The sequence below is a fragment of the Bombus fervidus genome, chromosome 1 (genome assembly GCF_041682495.2).
Source record: "Bombus fervidus isolate BK054 chromosome 1, iyBomFerv1, whole genome shotgun sequence".
NCBI lineage: Eukaryota > Metazoa > Arthropoda > Insecta > Hymenoptera > Apidae > Bombus > Bombus fervidus.
Window position 1 is genome coordinate 25390286 of NC_091517.1, and position 14130 is coordinate 25404415.

At 53.5% G+C, this 14130-nt stretch overlaps 1 protein-coding gene across 2 annotated transcripts in view; it reads left to right on the forward strand.

Moving 5' to 3' along the window:
- Positions 1 to 2686: 2686 nt before the first annotated feature.
- Positions 2687 to 14130, forward strand: part of Svp (COUP transcription factor 2) — a 57480-nt gene continuing 46036 nt past the window's right edge. Inside the window, exon 1 of one of the 2 annotated variants that reach the window (XM_071999754.1) lies at positions 2687 to 4768. In XM_071999754.1, coding sequence (XP_071855855.1) covers positions 4372 to 4768 — 397 coding nt within the window. In that variant the 5' untranslated portion in view covers positions 2687 to 4371. The remainder of the gene's footprint in view (positions 4769 to 14130) is intronic. The other variant, XM_071999745.1, reaches the window with a different exon arrangement.

Genomic DNA, 14130 nt, shown 5'->3' on the forward strand with positions numbered 1-14130 from the left:
CAACTCTCGAAGAAGGTCGCCGTTCGCGAGAATTTGGTGGCGAGATTCGGGTAGCAGGGAGGCCACGGTGGTCGGTCGGCGTCGCGTTGAACGCAACGATTTCGATAAATCATCCGGAGAGCGGCGGCGTTAACGTTGGCTGGCACTTTAAAAGCATCGCGCGTGTCAGGTTGAAACGCGGAGAAGGCCGCGCGCGCGTTCCGACTGTTTTAAGGACAGCGACGTGAGGAGGGGAGACGAGCCGACAGGGGGCAACAGAAGGAACAACGGAGAGAGGAGACTGGTGGTTTTAACGGTGGAGAGAAGCAGCGGCGAAGGGAAAAGGGGGAAGAAACGAAACGAGGGGGCTCGGTACGTTTTCGACGTACAAAAAGTAATTATGGGATGGTTTCCGGTAATCATATCTAGAGCGCATTGAACGAGCGCATTGTTCGGCCACCCCTTCACCGATATGCACTTGTACGCGGCGCCAACCCCCGCCCCCTCCCGCTCCTCCTCTGCCCCCTATATTTCCAGTACCCAGCCATCCAACCCCGTTCCCCGTTCCCGTTCCCGTTCACGTTCTCGTTCCCCGTTCTCTGTTCTCTGTTCTCTGTTCTCTGTTCGCGAGACTCTCGTTCCCCGTTACTCGCTGTTCGTTCCTACGTCTCTCCCCTCCCCCTCGCAGACCGACTCCGTGCGACCAGATTTACCACCCTCGAATCCTTCTCGCGATATACGCGATACAGATTCGCCGACGGGCGAATCGTAACCATTAGGCTAACTCGTACGCACACCTGGTCGTCTGTGTCTGCCTTCGAATTTCTTTTCTCGGCGACTGTCGTGGAAATGTACGCGCGTAATCGAACGGTTTCCGCGATAGGTACCAGAAAACGCCCACGTTTCTCGCAGAAGAAGGATAGTTGCCGACCTATCTGCGCGATTTTTCCCTTTCTCTTCGGTCTCTTCTCGATTCGGAGGTCGAAAGAAGCGGTAAATTCGAAGGCGTCGTAGAATTTAGATGCAACGAAATAAATTCGGCGGGCCCGAAGAACGACGAGGACGAACCTCCTTGAAACGACGCCTGCAAAATGCGACGTCGTTTACCTACGATAAAGGCGAGTTTTATTCGTTCGATGGGCCCGACCGAAGATGCATCGCTAAATCGATCCGAGAATATCGTAGATAGGCAAGTACGTAAGGTATTGGACGGAACCGGCGTACGAACTTTTGTTCGAAAAGGGTTGAAAGAAGGAGTCATGACCGAGGTGTGTTAGGCCAAAAGCAACGATGCGCGAAAGAAAGAAGGCGAAAGGGCAGGCAGGGAGGAGCAGAGGGCAAAAAGCGGAAGAACGGCAAGGGCGGAAACACGAGGAGACAGAGACGCGAAATCGCAAAGGTGCAGGTCCGCGACCCGACTGACCCTGCGTCGAAGGCCCGGTCGTCTTCGAGGCTGTCGGTCTACCCTACTCTGCCGTCACCCTTACCCTCACCTCTAGCCTCGGGGGTGGATTGAAGCGGGCCGGCCCATTTTTCGCGCCCCACTTGACTCCTCGTCCCCATTGGTCGCCGCCCTCTTGTCCCGTGACCTCTCATCCCTCGCCGTCGTCCTCGTCGTCGTTGTCGTCGTCGTCGTCGTCGTCGTCGTCGTCTTCGTCTTCGTCGTCGTCGTTTGTCGGCTCGTACCGCGCGTTCTATCCAACATGCTCGTCCGTAAAACAAGTATCCAAGGAAACCGAAGGAAATTGGCGAGAGACGACCAACGGCTCGCTTATCGTCTCGGCGTTATATGCCACCGCGACGCTCGATGGCTCCGTTTGTTCTAGGACGTTGGCGCGTTTCCCCACTTACCGACCAACCAACCGATCGTCTTCCATCCGGTCTTCCACTTGGTTTTTCAACCTCGAGCAACTCGTCCCGTCGAAATCGTTCGGAGACGAAATGCGAAGGTTTCGCTAGAAGCTTCGACTTTTACCAAAGTCCGAGTTACCAGGGATCGCGAGACGAGACAAGAAAGACGTCGCGCGAATCGATCGAAATCGTCCAATAGATACGTAAAGAGACCAAGAATTGGATTTCGGTTAGAACGGATCTGACGCATCGATCGGGATCGCGAGGACGAGGGGGAGAAGGCGCCCGATTTGCAGCGACGCGTACGAAGAGATCGGCGTGCAGATTCGACGGTGGTGTACCGGCTGACGGAGAAAAGAGTCGCGGGACCGCGCGATGACCGGCGAACAGCGCGGTTAGAGGGAAGAAGGAGAACCAGAGGTTGGCCGGACGAGGGAGAAAGCGAGAACGAGGTCGCGAAGAGAGAGAGAGCGAGAGAAAAAGAGGGAGAGAGAGAGAGAGAGAGAGAGAGCGAGCTGGTCGGTGAAAGGGAAGAAGAAGGAAGGAAGGCGCTCGCGCGCGCGGTATGTTCGAGCCTCGAGGAAGCAGCGACGAGAGAGAGAGAGGAGGAGAGGAAGAAGAGGAGGTTGCGTAGCCTCTTCGGCGGCGAGCGAACGCGGAAGGACGCGCCGGCAGGGTGAAGAGGGAAGGAGAGCGGTCGGAGGGCGCGAGGGTAGGGCAAGTCCGCAGCCAATGAGAGGCGCATCGGGGCGCGCCCGGGACTCGACCCCACCTTCGGTAGTCATGGCAACCGGCGAAACCCGCGAGAAACCCGCGAGAGAGTTCGCGCTGGTGGGGGGCAGGTCGGTGTCAGGGGTCGTCTTAGTCGGCAGTCGGTCTCTGGTCGGCCCCAAGAATAGTCGTATCGAGGCGGTAGTCGAGTATCACCTCTCTTCTCCTCCTCCTGCTTGTGCCGGCACGAGCGCACTCGTCGACCTACAGGCACACGCGCAGCTTATCGACTGGGTTGCGCGCGCGCGAGCGCGTTCCTTCTCCTCTTTCTCTCTTTACCTCCTTCTTGTTCTATCCTCTTTCTCTCACTCTCTCTCTCTCTCTCTCTCTCTTTCACTCCCTCTCTCTCTCTCTCTCTCTCTCTCTCCATCGTACGCCTTTACACGCTAGCACGCTCGTTCTCCGTTCCTCTCTACCGCGGTGGTACTCTCGCGGTTCCGCGTTACCTCGTGGCTGCCCTCCGTCGCAACCGCCACCGCCACCTCCACCTTAGCCTCCTCCTTTTTCGCCTCATCCTCCCACCCTGGTTCGCGCGGTTCGCGATCTTCGTCCTACCGCGGTGCTCGATACCGCGATCCTTTGGCCTCTCTGCCTCCGTTCTCTCCGCGTGTTTCCTCCACCTCTCCGGGTATCCAGCACCCACCCTGTGGCGTGCGTGGAGCACACACCCTCTCCGCCTGTGACTCGGTGGCTCGTGCCACCGCGCATCCACCCAGCGTCGATATACCACGATACCGCGGATACAACGACGCGAGGATACGCGGCTGATCTACCGCGTGCGCGCGATCGCGATCTCGATCTCGATCCCGATCCCCGATCCTCGTCTCCACGACTCGACCCTGCGCCGTTGAGACGCGCGACCCGCTCACCCGGAACGAGTCGGTGCTCGGTGGTGTCCAAGTTGCGTGTTTTTCTCTCTTCTTCCGGAATACCGTTGCTACCGCGAACGTCGCCAGAAACAGTGACAAGTGCGAGCGTCCGCAGGATCGCCACGAGATTTCGCCGATCGCCGGGCTGTGATCGCGACCTGGTGACGCGAGATCCTGCGAAATCGAATCGCGGTCGATCGGGCCAACGCGACGGTAGTGATCGTTCGATCGACGCGCATCGCACGGTTCGTCGCCGTGCCGTTTCCGTCGCCGCGTCGGAACCAACGACGATCGCGCCGCAGTCGCGACGGTGAACCAGCGAGGATGTCACGCTCGGGATTCAGATTCCTGACCTTCTCGAGCAAACTCTGACCAGTGCGCGTGTGTGAGTGAGCAAAAGTGCGTTGTCGTGAGTTGTTTGTTGGACCGTGATACGTGGTCGAGGTGGTGCCCGCGCATTCGGCAAACTCTCGTTCGAGGAAAATCGGTGGAGGAAAGCAGAGCGGAAGAAGGGACGTAACGAGAAGGGAGCGAAGGCGGAGAATAAGAAGAAGGAGAGAAAGAAGAAGAAGTAGAAGAAGAAGAAGAAGAAGAGGAAGAAACAGCAGCAGCAGCAGCAGCAGCAACAGCAGCAACAGCAGCAGTAGCAGCAGTAGAGAGGAGAGCGAGTAGGAAACGGCGGCGACGAGGGGTGGTCGGCGGTGGTCGCGGCCAAGAAGAGGAAACCGGCAGGGTGGTTCGAGGCGGGACAGGAGGCGCTGACGCCCTGGCGACTGCCGGGGTGGTTTACCCGGCCGCGACAGCGACGTTGTTCCCTGGCCGGGTGTCAGCTGGACACCACCACCCCGAGTTCACCACCACGTTGGAGGTGGGGTTCCCGGCGCGCGGCACCACCGCCTCTATGGCGTTGGTAGCCGCGCCGCCCTCGTGGCCCTCGCGGGACCCCGGGGCCAGCTTGGCCGCGACCGGTGCAGCCGCCGCCGCTGCTGCTGCCGCGGCCGGTGCCGCAGCCGCGGCCGCGTCCGCCGCGGGCCCAGGCCCCATACAAATCGCTCCGCCGCCCCCGATGCCCCCGACTCACCTGACGCCATCCGCCACGCCGGAGGACATTACCTGTCTCGTGCCCGCCGGAGCGGTTCTCACGCCCAGAGACCCCCTGCCGCCCAGCACCACCCCCGGAAGCCAAGCCAACAGCTCGCAATCCGGCAGCTCGCAAACCGACAAATCTCCCAACATCGAGTGCGTCGTCTGCGGGGACAAGAGCAGCGGCAAACACTACGGCCAGTTCACCTGCGAAGGTAAGTCGTCGCGCGCCACGCCCGCCACCGTCTTTCGTCCTTCGCCTTTCGTTCCGCTTTTTCCATCGCGTCCGTGCGGGTGGTTGGTTCGCGTCGTGGAGCGCGGCCCGCAGCCCGTTCCGTGTCCCGAGCCACCGACTACGAAAAAACAAAGACTCGCCATTAATAACTCGGTAGGGTGTTCCCTGGACACTGGACACGCTTACGCGCATGTTACGAGCCTAATAACGATGTAATAGGGCTGAGGAAACGCGGCAGGAGGAACCGACCTCGGCTCGCAAGGGAGTACGAGAAGAAGACTGAGAGGGGAGGGGGGGAGAGAGAGAGAGAAGAACGTACGAGAGCTTGCGACGGGAGAGAAGAAACAGGAGGCATAGGCAGAAGGTTCGTTTCGTTCTTTCTCGGTATTTCGACGATTCGTTGCGGGATGGTTCCCGTTTTCTCTTCGCTTACGACGTTCGTCGCGCGATCCGTTTATTCGGACGACCGTCGGTTTTCGACCGCGTCGGTCTTGTTCTCTTGTAAAAAGGTCCGCCGAAGAGAAATATCGCGATCGATTCGACCGAACGGATGGACGAGGGTTAATCGAAATATATGGCACTGTCTCGGAAATCAGAAGTTACGCTTCCTCCCCACGGGCTTAGCTCGGACCGACCATCTCGTCTCGTCTCGTCGGATCGCGTCGCATTTCCCTCGTTCGCCCCTATTTCTGCCTATTATCTATCGGGGTAATTTCTATTCGTGCGAGTGACTCAACGCGTTCCTACGAGTCGAAAATTCGCGAAGATGGACGTCTCTCTTTCCCGAACGCACTCGGGGAACAAGTGCGTGGCACCTGGTTGCGAGTTACGAGGGCTGTGAGGATGATTAGGGTGCGAGCTTAGGTACCCCTTTTACCAGCTACCGAAACTATCACGCCTCGTTGGGTTTTAGGATCGACGAATCGCGCCAAAGTTCACGGAGCCTGAGAAAGGCGTACGTGTAAATACGTGTAAACGTGGACGCGGAAACGGACGAACCGAGGATAAATTTGCGAGATCGCGTCGATGCGACTACCAAACTCTCGTTAAAATTCGCGTCCCTCGATTCATTTGTCTCTCTCGCTCCTACGGATAAAAGTTTGCGCTTTCGTATTCTAGGAACGCGAGTACTGCCACGTCGCGCCGCATCTCGTCCGCTCGCCGCCAACGTAACATCGGAGCTGTTCCAGTCTAACGTATTTACATCGTAAACCGAGGAAAAAATTAGTCACGATGACGCGTTTACGAGTCTCTTTACGGTGACGCGATGCCTGTCTCTCGGAAAATATCGTTCCGAGAATGACCGAGAACCAGTTTGGAAATAATCTTCACGAGATCGTTTCCTCGTATCGAAACAGCCCCATCGACGCCGATCGTCCAACGATCGATACGACGGATCGACGCGAAGAGACAACGACCGAAGCCGATCGCTAGCAACGCCGAAGGTCGCGTGTTTCGCGTGCGACGAGTACGAAAAGCGCAGTCACGCGACGTCGCTCCACCGCCGGTGGCACGGCGGCTTCTTGCCTTCTTCGTCGACGTCGAGCCTTTGCGAACGATCGGATCGTTGGAAAGTTATCGGCGACAGGTGTAAATCGTCAACGTTATAGACGTTTGTCCGATCTTCGGCACGAATATCGAATATCGTATTGGCTACCGATTGCGAGGTTAAAGAGCCGAACGAGCTCTCGCCTTCCGGGATATCGTAATGCCGTGCACGTTGACGTTAACAACAACGACGACAATCCCTCGGCGATCGCGCCCAGACGAGATGGAAGCAGGGCGCGCACACGTCGACGGTCGAATCGGACTCGGAGACTGGTTCGTTAATTGGCTCGGCATGCGCGATCGGTGTTGGTCGCTTGGTTGCCGCGAAAGGAGGGCCCGATGACGCGTTTAGCGTTTAAAACGCTACTAAAAATAATGCTCGGGGGATTAGCTGTCGCGCATCTGGTAGCTATCCCCTTTCTCCTGCCCTTTGGCTGTTCGCGCTCGTTAATTTCCAACAATTTGTGCCGGCTCGAGCTGCGCGAAGATTCGACGCGTGGAAACGTAGGATTCGAGCGGGTTAAGAGTCCGTCTGTTAATTGAACGGTCGAGTTACAGCGGCGAGTCCTCTCCCTGCCTGGTGTTCCAATTACAGTCGCGCTAACGATATTTACCATTGTTAGGCCGAGGCACTCGGTCGGTGCCGGTCGCTGTTAGCGGGGGCGCGATAACGCGCTTAATCCGGCGATAATTTCTATTCGCGGTAATCTTAATTACCCACTACCACCCTCTGATTTTCCCCGTGGCGTCGATTTCGCGGCCAACCTTTCGCGATTTTCTTGCTGTTTCGCGATGCTACGGCCCGCGCGTCCTCCTTTGTTCCCATTATGCCGAACCAACTGTTACAAAGTCGATCGGATCGAACGGCGCAAGCTAAATCGCTCTCGATTCGCCTGCAAAGGTTCTTCCGCCTCGCGATCGCGAACAGCCGCGGCCTTGCCATGGGCCTCTCAAACTCGTAACTCGCATCCGGTACATCGGTAACGAGCCAACCGCACGCTGTTTAATTACAGTGTCCGGCGATCGTTTCGCTCGATCACAACTCGGACGGAACGATCCTGCCCGGGACTCGGATGGTCGCAAGGTCGCGCTCGATTCGCGTTTGATTCGCGCGAACGCTGGCGAGTGTACCTGCACCGTTACCAGCGGCAATCGTAAATCGCGCAGCAATCGTAATATCAACGAGCACCGTTAGCGATCCGCCGCTGCTTTCACTTTACATGCTTCTAGCTTTCGTAAATCTTTGGTAGAACGGGATTGCCTTCGAACCTTACGCAGCGTAGCGCGACGTGTTTCGACGTTTAATTGCGAGTTCCGTTAGCGCGACGAACGTTCGAGCTCGTTTTTCGTCTCAAGTTTTCGTCGACTGTTCGTCTCCTCTCGATTCCATTCGGCCGATTAACGACACATCGACGCATCGAGGGACGATCGCGCGACGATTTAACGGCCACGCGATTGGCCCCGACCATCGACCGCCGCGCTGTTTATTGAGATTCATAGAAACATCGATGGACCGAGATACGCCACGACGCAATGCCTTCCGCATTAGACGTTCATTGGCGTAATCGCGGTGATTGTCGGCGATCGCTTTATTACGACGAATTGATTTTGATGTCAACCGATGTCAAACGGTCGTGAATTATCGTCAATTTGTCGCGTCTGTCTCTGAACGCGATCGATCGAAACGATCGAAAGATCGACGACGGATCGTCGTCTCTCCTCCGCTATTCGCCGCTCCTACGGTTTCGAAAACGATCGTCGTGCTGCACGGTCACTCGCCCAACTCTGCCGGAACGTTTCTCCTTTGTTCGGATACGCGTAAATCGATCGACCGTGGTGTTCCGTGGCGATTTCGACAACGGACGATGTTCGAACGGTTCGCACGATTCGCTGCCTCGGACGAATCCGTCCTGTGGATTTCCCGAGATTAAGTTGGAGGAACGGACATTAATCTGCCGATTACAGCGGCTCGGGAACCTCCCATTCGCGGTACCGCGTCTCGAACAAGGTTCTTCGTCTTTGGTTATTGCGCAATAGTCGTTCGCGGTTCGACCTCTGAGGCTACCTCTGCGATCGTCGCACCCTTTCCGCTCTTTCTTCCGCGATCGCACGATCTACGACACTCGCGTTCCACCCTTGTCCGTCGCGTCCGTTACATCTCGGATTTCGCTAACCGACCAACGCCCGTTAAACTTGCCTATATATCAGTGGTCCGCTAGAGATCAAGAATCCGATATACCTGGATTAAAAACCTACCTTTCTTAAAATCGACCACGATCGATGGACGTTCCAGTTTGTTCGACTCGACGAATCGTGAACTGTCGTCGACCGAGGATTCGAGACGGTCTGATCGGTCGCTCGACGACACGAGAGAAGCACGTGATATCGGACAAAGTTGGATCGGTCGGTCGGGGAAAAGATGACGAACGATTCTCTTCGAGCAATGGAGAACGACGCGACGCGATCGCGCCGATTCGAAACGCATCGGGAAGACGCGTTTCCATCTGTAGCGAACGACAATTACGATACCGTCTAACGTTCTCTACCCTAGAAACGCCACTTTCGTCCCGGTCAACGTCGATATTATTATAAGCTCGAAGAAAAATCGCAGGAAATGGACAACGACGCGAGATTTGCCATATAGAGATACACTGGTTAAGCAATGGGTAATGCTAGATATCTAACGGTAATGACAATAGCGATCCACAAAAACCGATGAATCGGACGAGTCCGGCGAAAGAGGCAGGAAAACGTGGTCGAAAACAGGTAAATCAATTCGTCAGTGTCGTGGTAATCGCAGAGATAATGAGAAGCGAACGACTCGAACGCGGACCAATCTTTATTCCTGCGATATAAATTTCGTAGCGCACGCTCAACAACGTTCTAAACGTCCTTGGTTTTCTGACTTGCCGTCGATGACGGCGCTGATCGCCGCGTCACTCCAGACCGTGAAACATAAACGCCGGAATATAACGTATGCTTTTCACGCGTCACGATGATAACGTTGATTTTTGTTGGCCGGAGTTCGAGCTCGTTTCGATCGAGTCACTTCCTTTACGTAACCGAGAGATTCTAGCGAATCGTTTCGCTTTTGAATCATTCGAGATCGTAAAAAGAACGTAAACGCGTCGCCTGTTTCACGCCACCGAACTTCGCGAAAGCCCGTTCATTTTGCGATCGACGTCGTAATTTCGAGCCAACAAAATCGCGATTCCTCGGACCGAGCGTTTCCTGAAAGATGCTTCTTATCTGGATCGTAGTAATTGCTCGCCACATGCCAGTAAACCAGCGTTTACGACGAGCCTCGCGTTTGTCGCGAATTGGACGGATCGTTGAAACGGGTCACGTTACAGGCTCGACGAGATTAGCGAGAAGTTAGGTTTAAAAAAAATCGGATCGCGCATCGTTGGGTTGGTGCTCGGTTCTTTCGAGTCCGCTTCAACTCGGTGGAAACTCCGAGTCGAAACTATCGTAGGAACGTGCCGCGTTCCCGTTGTTGCGGTAGGAGCAGTGCGGCAACTAGCGACAGATTTCATTGACTCGTTTCATTAACTTCGTAAAGCGGTGTTTTGTAAAATATATGCAATTAGCAAATGATGAGATTAAAATTATTAATGTTGAAATTTTCTTAATGAATTATGGATGTCGCGGGATGAAAATGCGTCTTCCAGTCGAACAAACGCGCGAAAAAAGTCAAGTAGTTTGTCTGAAATCGTTAACGTTGAAGCTTCTTATATTAATCGATTGTAGCACAGGACGCGAGAAAAACATAGCCTTTTTGTGGTTTTGCAGCGGGACAAATGCGATCTGCCGGCCACCCGAAGCAGCGAATGTCGTCGCGTCACGAGCCACTGGGAAGCGCGGCGGTGATCTCTTTCCTTTTCCTCGCCGAACGATCCAACTGTTTGTAACTAAATACGACTCGTATATGAAGTTTACTTCGTGGAATGTTAACAAATTTTTGTTTAGTTATCTTTCGAGTCTTTTAACGATGCTAATGTCCCGTGTCAGCCGTCCGGGATTAACGCCTTGCACTTGGATTCGTTTAACTTATTCTTACGTCACAGTAACCAAGTACAACTTGTTGCGGGCGTGTACAGTTTCAGCCGATTAATATTCGCGAAATGCCGTTCGTTTGCACGCTACGCGAGTTAAAGAAATTGTAACAAATAACGGTGGAATAGGATACTATACGGAGGGAAAAGTTAAACAATTTGTAATTGGTGGGAAATACAGAGTAGTAGAGGCGTACACGTAATTCCGTTTGTTCTGTAACGTTACAATGATCGTGACAGAAACGGAGCTTGGGCATTCGAATTGTTTCGAATACAGGCGAAATGAGAATGAACAACAGGAACGCGATTTTGACGGACGTGGTCGTATCTCTGATAACGATGAAAGTTCCAAACGACGATGTCGATAACGACGAGGATGACCGGTATAAGGTCGAGAATGATTACGACGAAAAAGCTGAGGGAACCCGTCCGATAATCGCTCTGAAGGGAAAAAAGACTATCATCGCTTGTTCTAACTTACGCGTAAATGTTTCATTACCCTAATATAAGAATAAGTTAAATGAATATAAAGCCGAGCAGTTAATCCTTCCGACCGGCTGACGCGGAACATTAGCGTCGTTAAACTTAACTTAAAAAGTACCCGAATAATATTCTGTTCAACGTTTCACGAAGTAAATTTCGTATACGAAAAGTTATTAGATTAATTGATCGGGAAAAGGAAGGAGATCATCGCGCTTTTCGAGACGTGATTTTTTCGGATGGCAGCATTTGTCCTGCTGGAAGACCGAAAGGCTACATTTTTTTTTTTTTTTTTTACATTCTTTGCTACAAACGATTAATGCAAGAAGTTGCAACGTCGAGGATTTCCCTTGTGAAACAACTTGGATCTTTCGACGTGTTTGTTCGAACGACACGCCGGCTTACTCAAGCGTTTCGTGATATTCACGATTCGTTAAAAAAATCCGGTATTAACGATTTTAGTCAAGAAACGCTGCCGTCGAGTTTGATTCCGTGCGTACTATATATGGCTCAGTGGTAATAGACTAATGTTAATGGGAACGTCGATGAAATTGGCGAAGCATTTCCGTCGCTGGTTTCCGGATTAAGAAGCGATCGGTTGGCAAACGATCGTCTCGTTTTTCGCGGTTCGCGGAGAGGTCGAACGATGGGAAGAGGAAGGGGGAGGGGGAATTTCGGAGGGAAAGCCCGCCGCACAGCGCGGATGAAAGACGAAAAGGAAATTTAATTCCGGTTTCGCGGTCTGAGGTGTACACCCGCAAGGGGCTTCATGTTGGGGGTCTCTGGTTCTCCCTTCGAGTCTTACGGTTACTTACAGACTTACGGTCTTATGCTCGGCATAGCCCACCGCGTGCAGGAAGAAGCCAGACATTCTGCAGCCCGTTCCGCGGGCTAATCGCTCTAACGAGATCATATTATATTATTCCGACTTTGCTAATCTTTATTAATCTCATTTCCCTGCAAGTCGCGTTTACTTCTCGACCGTATTGTTTCCCGAAACAACGACGACGAACGCGAGTGCGATCTCGTCCCATCTGGCAGACGATGGCGGACCGATCGAGGAAACGCTTTTCGTTTTCTTTCGCTGGTGCCGAGCGGTCGACGCACTACGACGATCATCGAAAGTTGGAATTTGGCGTAACGCGAGTGCACAGCGCTGGAATGCGCGTGTACTCGCGTAGCGCGGACCGAAGCGGAGCAGAGCAGAGCGTATGCATCGAGCGTAGAATTACGAACCGCGACGCATCCCGAACGCATCCTCTGTGACCAATTATCTCGCTAACGAAGCTCGCGCTATCTACGCACCACTCTGCTCGCCGAACAACGCTCCGTCCGACGACTAATTAATTATAACAATGTCGTTAATTTTACGCGGCCGACTCGAAACGTTACTGACCGAATCGTCCGGCCACGCCGCGCCGCTCGCCGTCACTCTCTTCGTTCTATCCACTATCCACTTCCTTTGCTTTAATACCGCCTTTATGCCTCTTCCACGTCCTTCTCTTCTCTCCTCTCCTCTCCTCTCTCCTTCTTCGGTTTTCTTCCTGTTTCTATCTAATCTCGATTCGTTTCGAACAACCGTCAGCGAGGCCCTCGCTTTCCGGACGTAGGTACGCCATTTTTGCGCGATTCGAATCGAGCGGTTAGTCGCGCGAACGATCGATGATAGACCGGCAATCTTAAAGACCGTTCGCGAGGATACTTTCTAGCAGGCATCGTAGGAAGGAACGTCGTCCGAAGCCGGTACACGGAATGAAATGGCAGCAAACGAGTCGGAGCAATGAAAATTCAATGACGCGAGCAATTTGAGCTCTCAAGGGCCGCGGCGAGCTACAATCTGAAAGTATAAACAGTGGTTGTTTCATCCTCTGTCATCCTCTTTTTCTTCCTCCACGTCTCTATCTCCTCCCCTGCCCTCTTTGTTGGCCTCCCTTTCCGAGAGCTGCTCAGTTTCACCCTTTCGTCGAACCCGTTTCTCTCACACGCGCTACCACGGTGCGCATGTGCAATGTCTCTCAGTGGTTGACTCGCGTACCGTAATCGCGTAATTTGCGTGTAACGATGCAATTTGTAGTTACGGCGACCCCACAGTCTCTTTCGCAACGTCGTCGACGACAACGATTACGGCTACGACAAAGATGAGAGTAGCAGCCGCGACAGCGGTATCGACATCGACGATTCGCACGAACGCGATCGCGTCGAAAACCACGTTCTTTCCTTCGACTTGTGCGAAATCCCCAGATGCCGTGAAACACGCCGGCAAATTGTCGTTGTTGTCGTTCTCCTCCTCCTCCACGAGCGTATGGAAAATCCTGTTTCTCGATAAAGCTGTAACAAACACGTCCAACGTTTATCCACCAAACGAATAATCTAATCGTTGTTTTTTTCGTAGCAGCCGTTGTTTTTTTTTTTTTCTTTTTTCAGTAGGCATCTCCTTCCGATAAGAATGTGGCGACGCGTCCGTCGAAATACCGTGCTTGTTATGTTTAAACGAAGACCAGAGGAACAGAGGCCGACCGATTCGATCGCTCGATAAATCGACAAATTTTGAAACATAGCCGCGGGCTGTCGTCGCCGTGTATCGTTAACGAACGAAACGATCGGTACTTGCGCTCTGGCAGAACGAACCTCGCGAGTTACTCGGTTAGGTCTTTCTTTTTTTTCTTTTTTTTTTTCTGTTCGCTCTTCAAAGGGAAATCGGCGGGATCGAACCGTAGAAAGAATTTTACCGGATCGGTCGAGCAAAACGCCTTGACCCAGTGACACGAGAGCGTTAACCGCGATCTTGCCCCTTAAAGTATCGCAGCGTCTCGTCGTCGAGCGACGAACTTTTTAAAGCTAGGCGAAATTGCGGAACCGGTTCTACGAGTAGGCGCGAATACCTCGCTAATTAATTTCCTCGTTAATACGAGTTGCCCCGATCGCGGCAACCTCCTTTTCTCCGGCGAAGAAAAATTGAAGTAACTGCTATCGCGCGACGTCCATTTTCGTTGCTTTTCGTTGGTTGTAACGAGCAGCGCCTCGGAAAAATCGCTGCCGAAGAAGACGTCGATCCCGGAGAATCGTTTCGAGCGTGCGCGTAACGGATCACGGTGAAAGTCGATTTACCTCGGGGCAAAGGAAGAACGTTCGTCTTCTTCTAATAATCGCGAAACAGATTTCATGGCGGGAGTAAATCGAAGATTCAAGGTAGATAAGCGATTAAACGCGAGGTCGCGATCGCCGATGAGAATCCTCCGCAACGGCAAGGGTAGCCTCT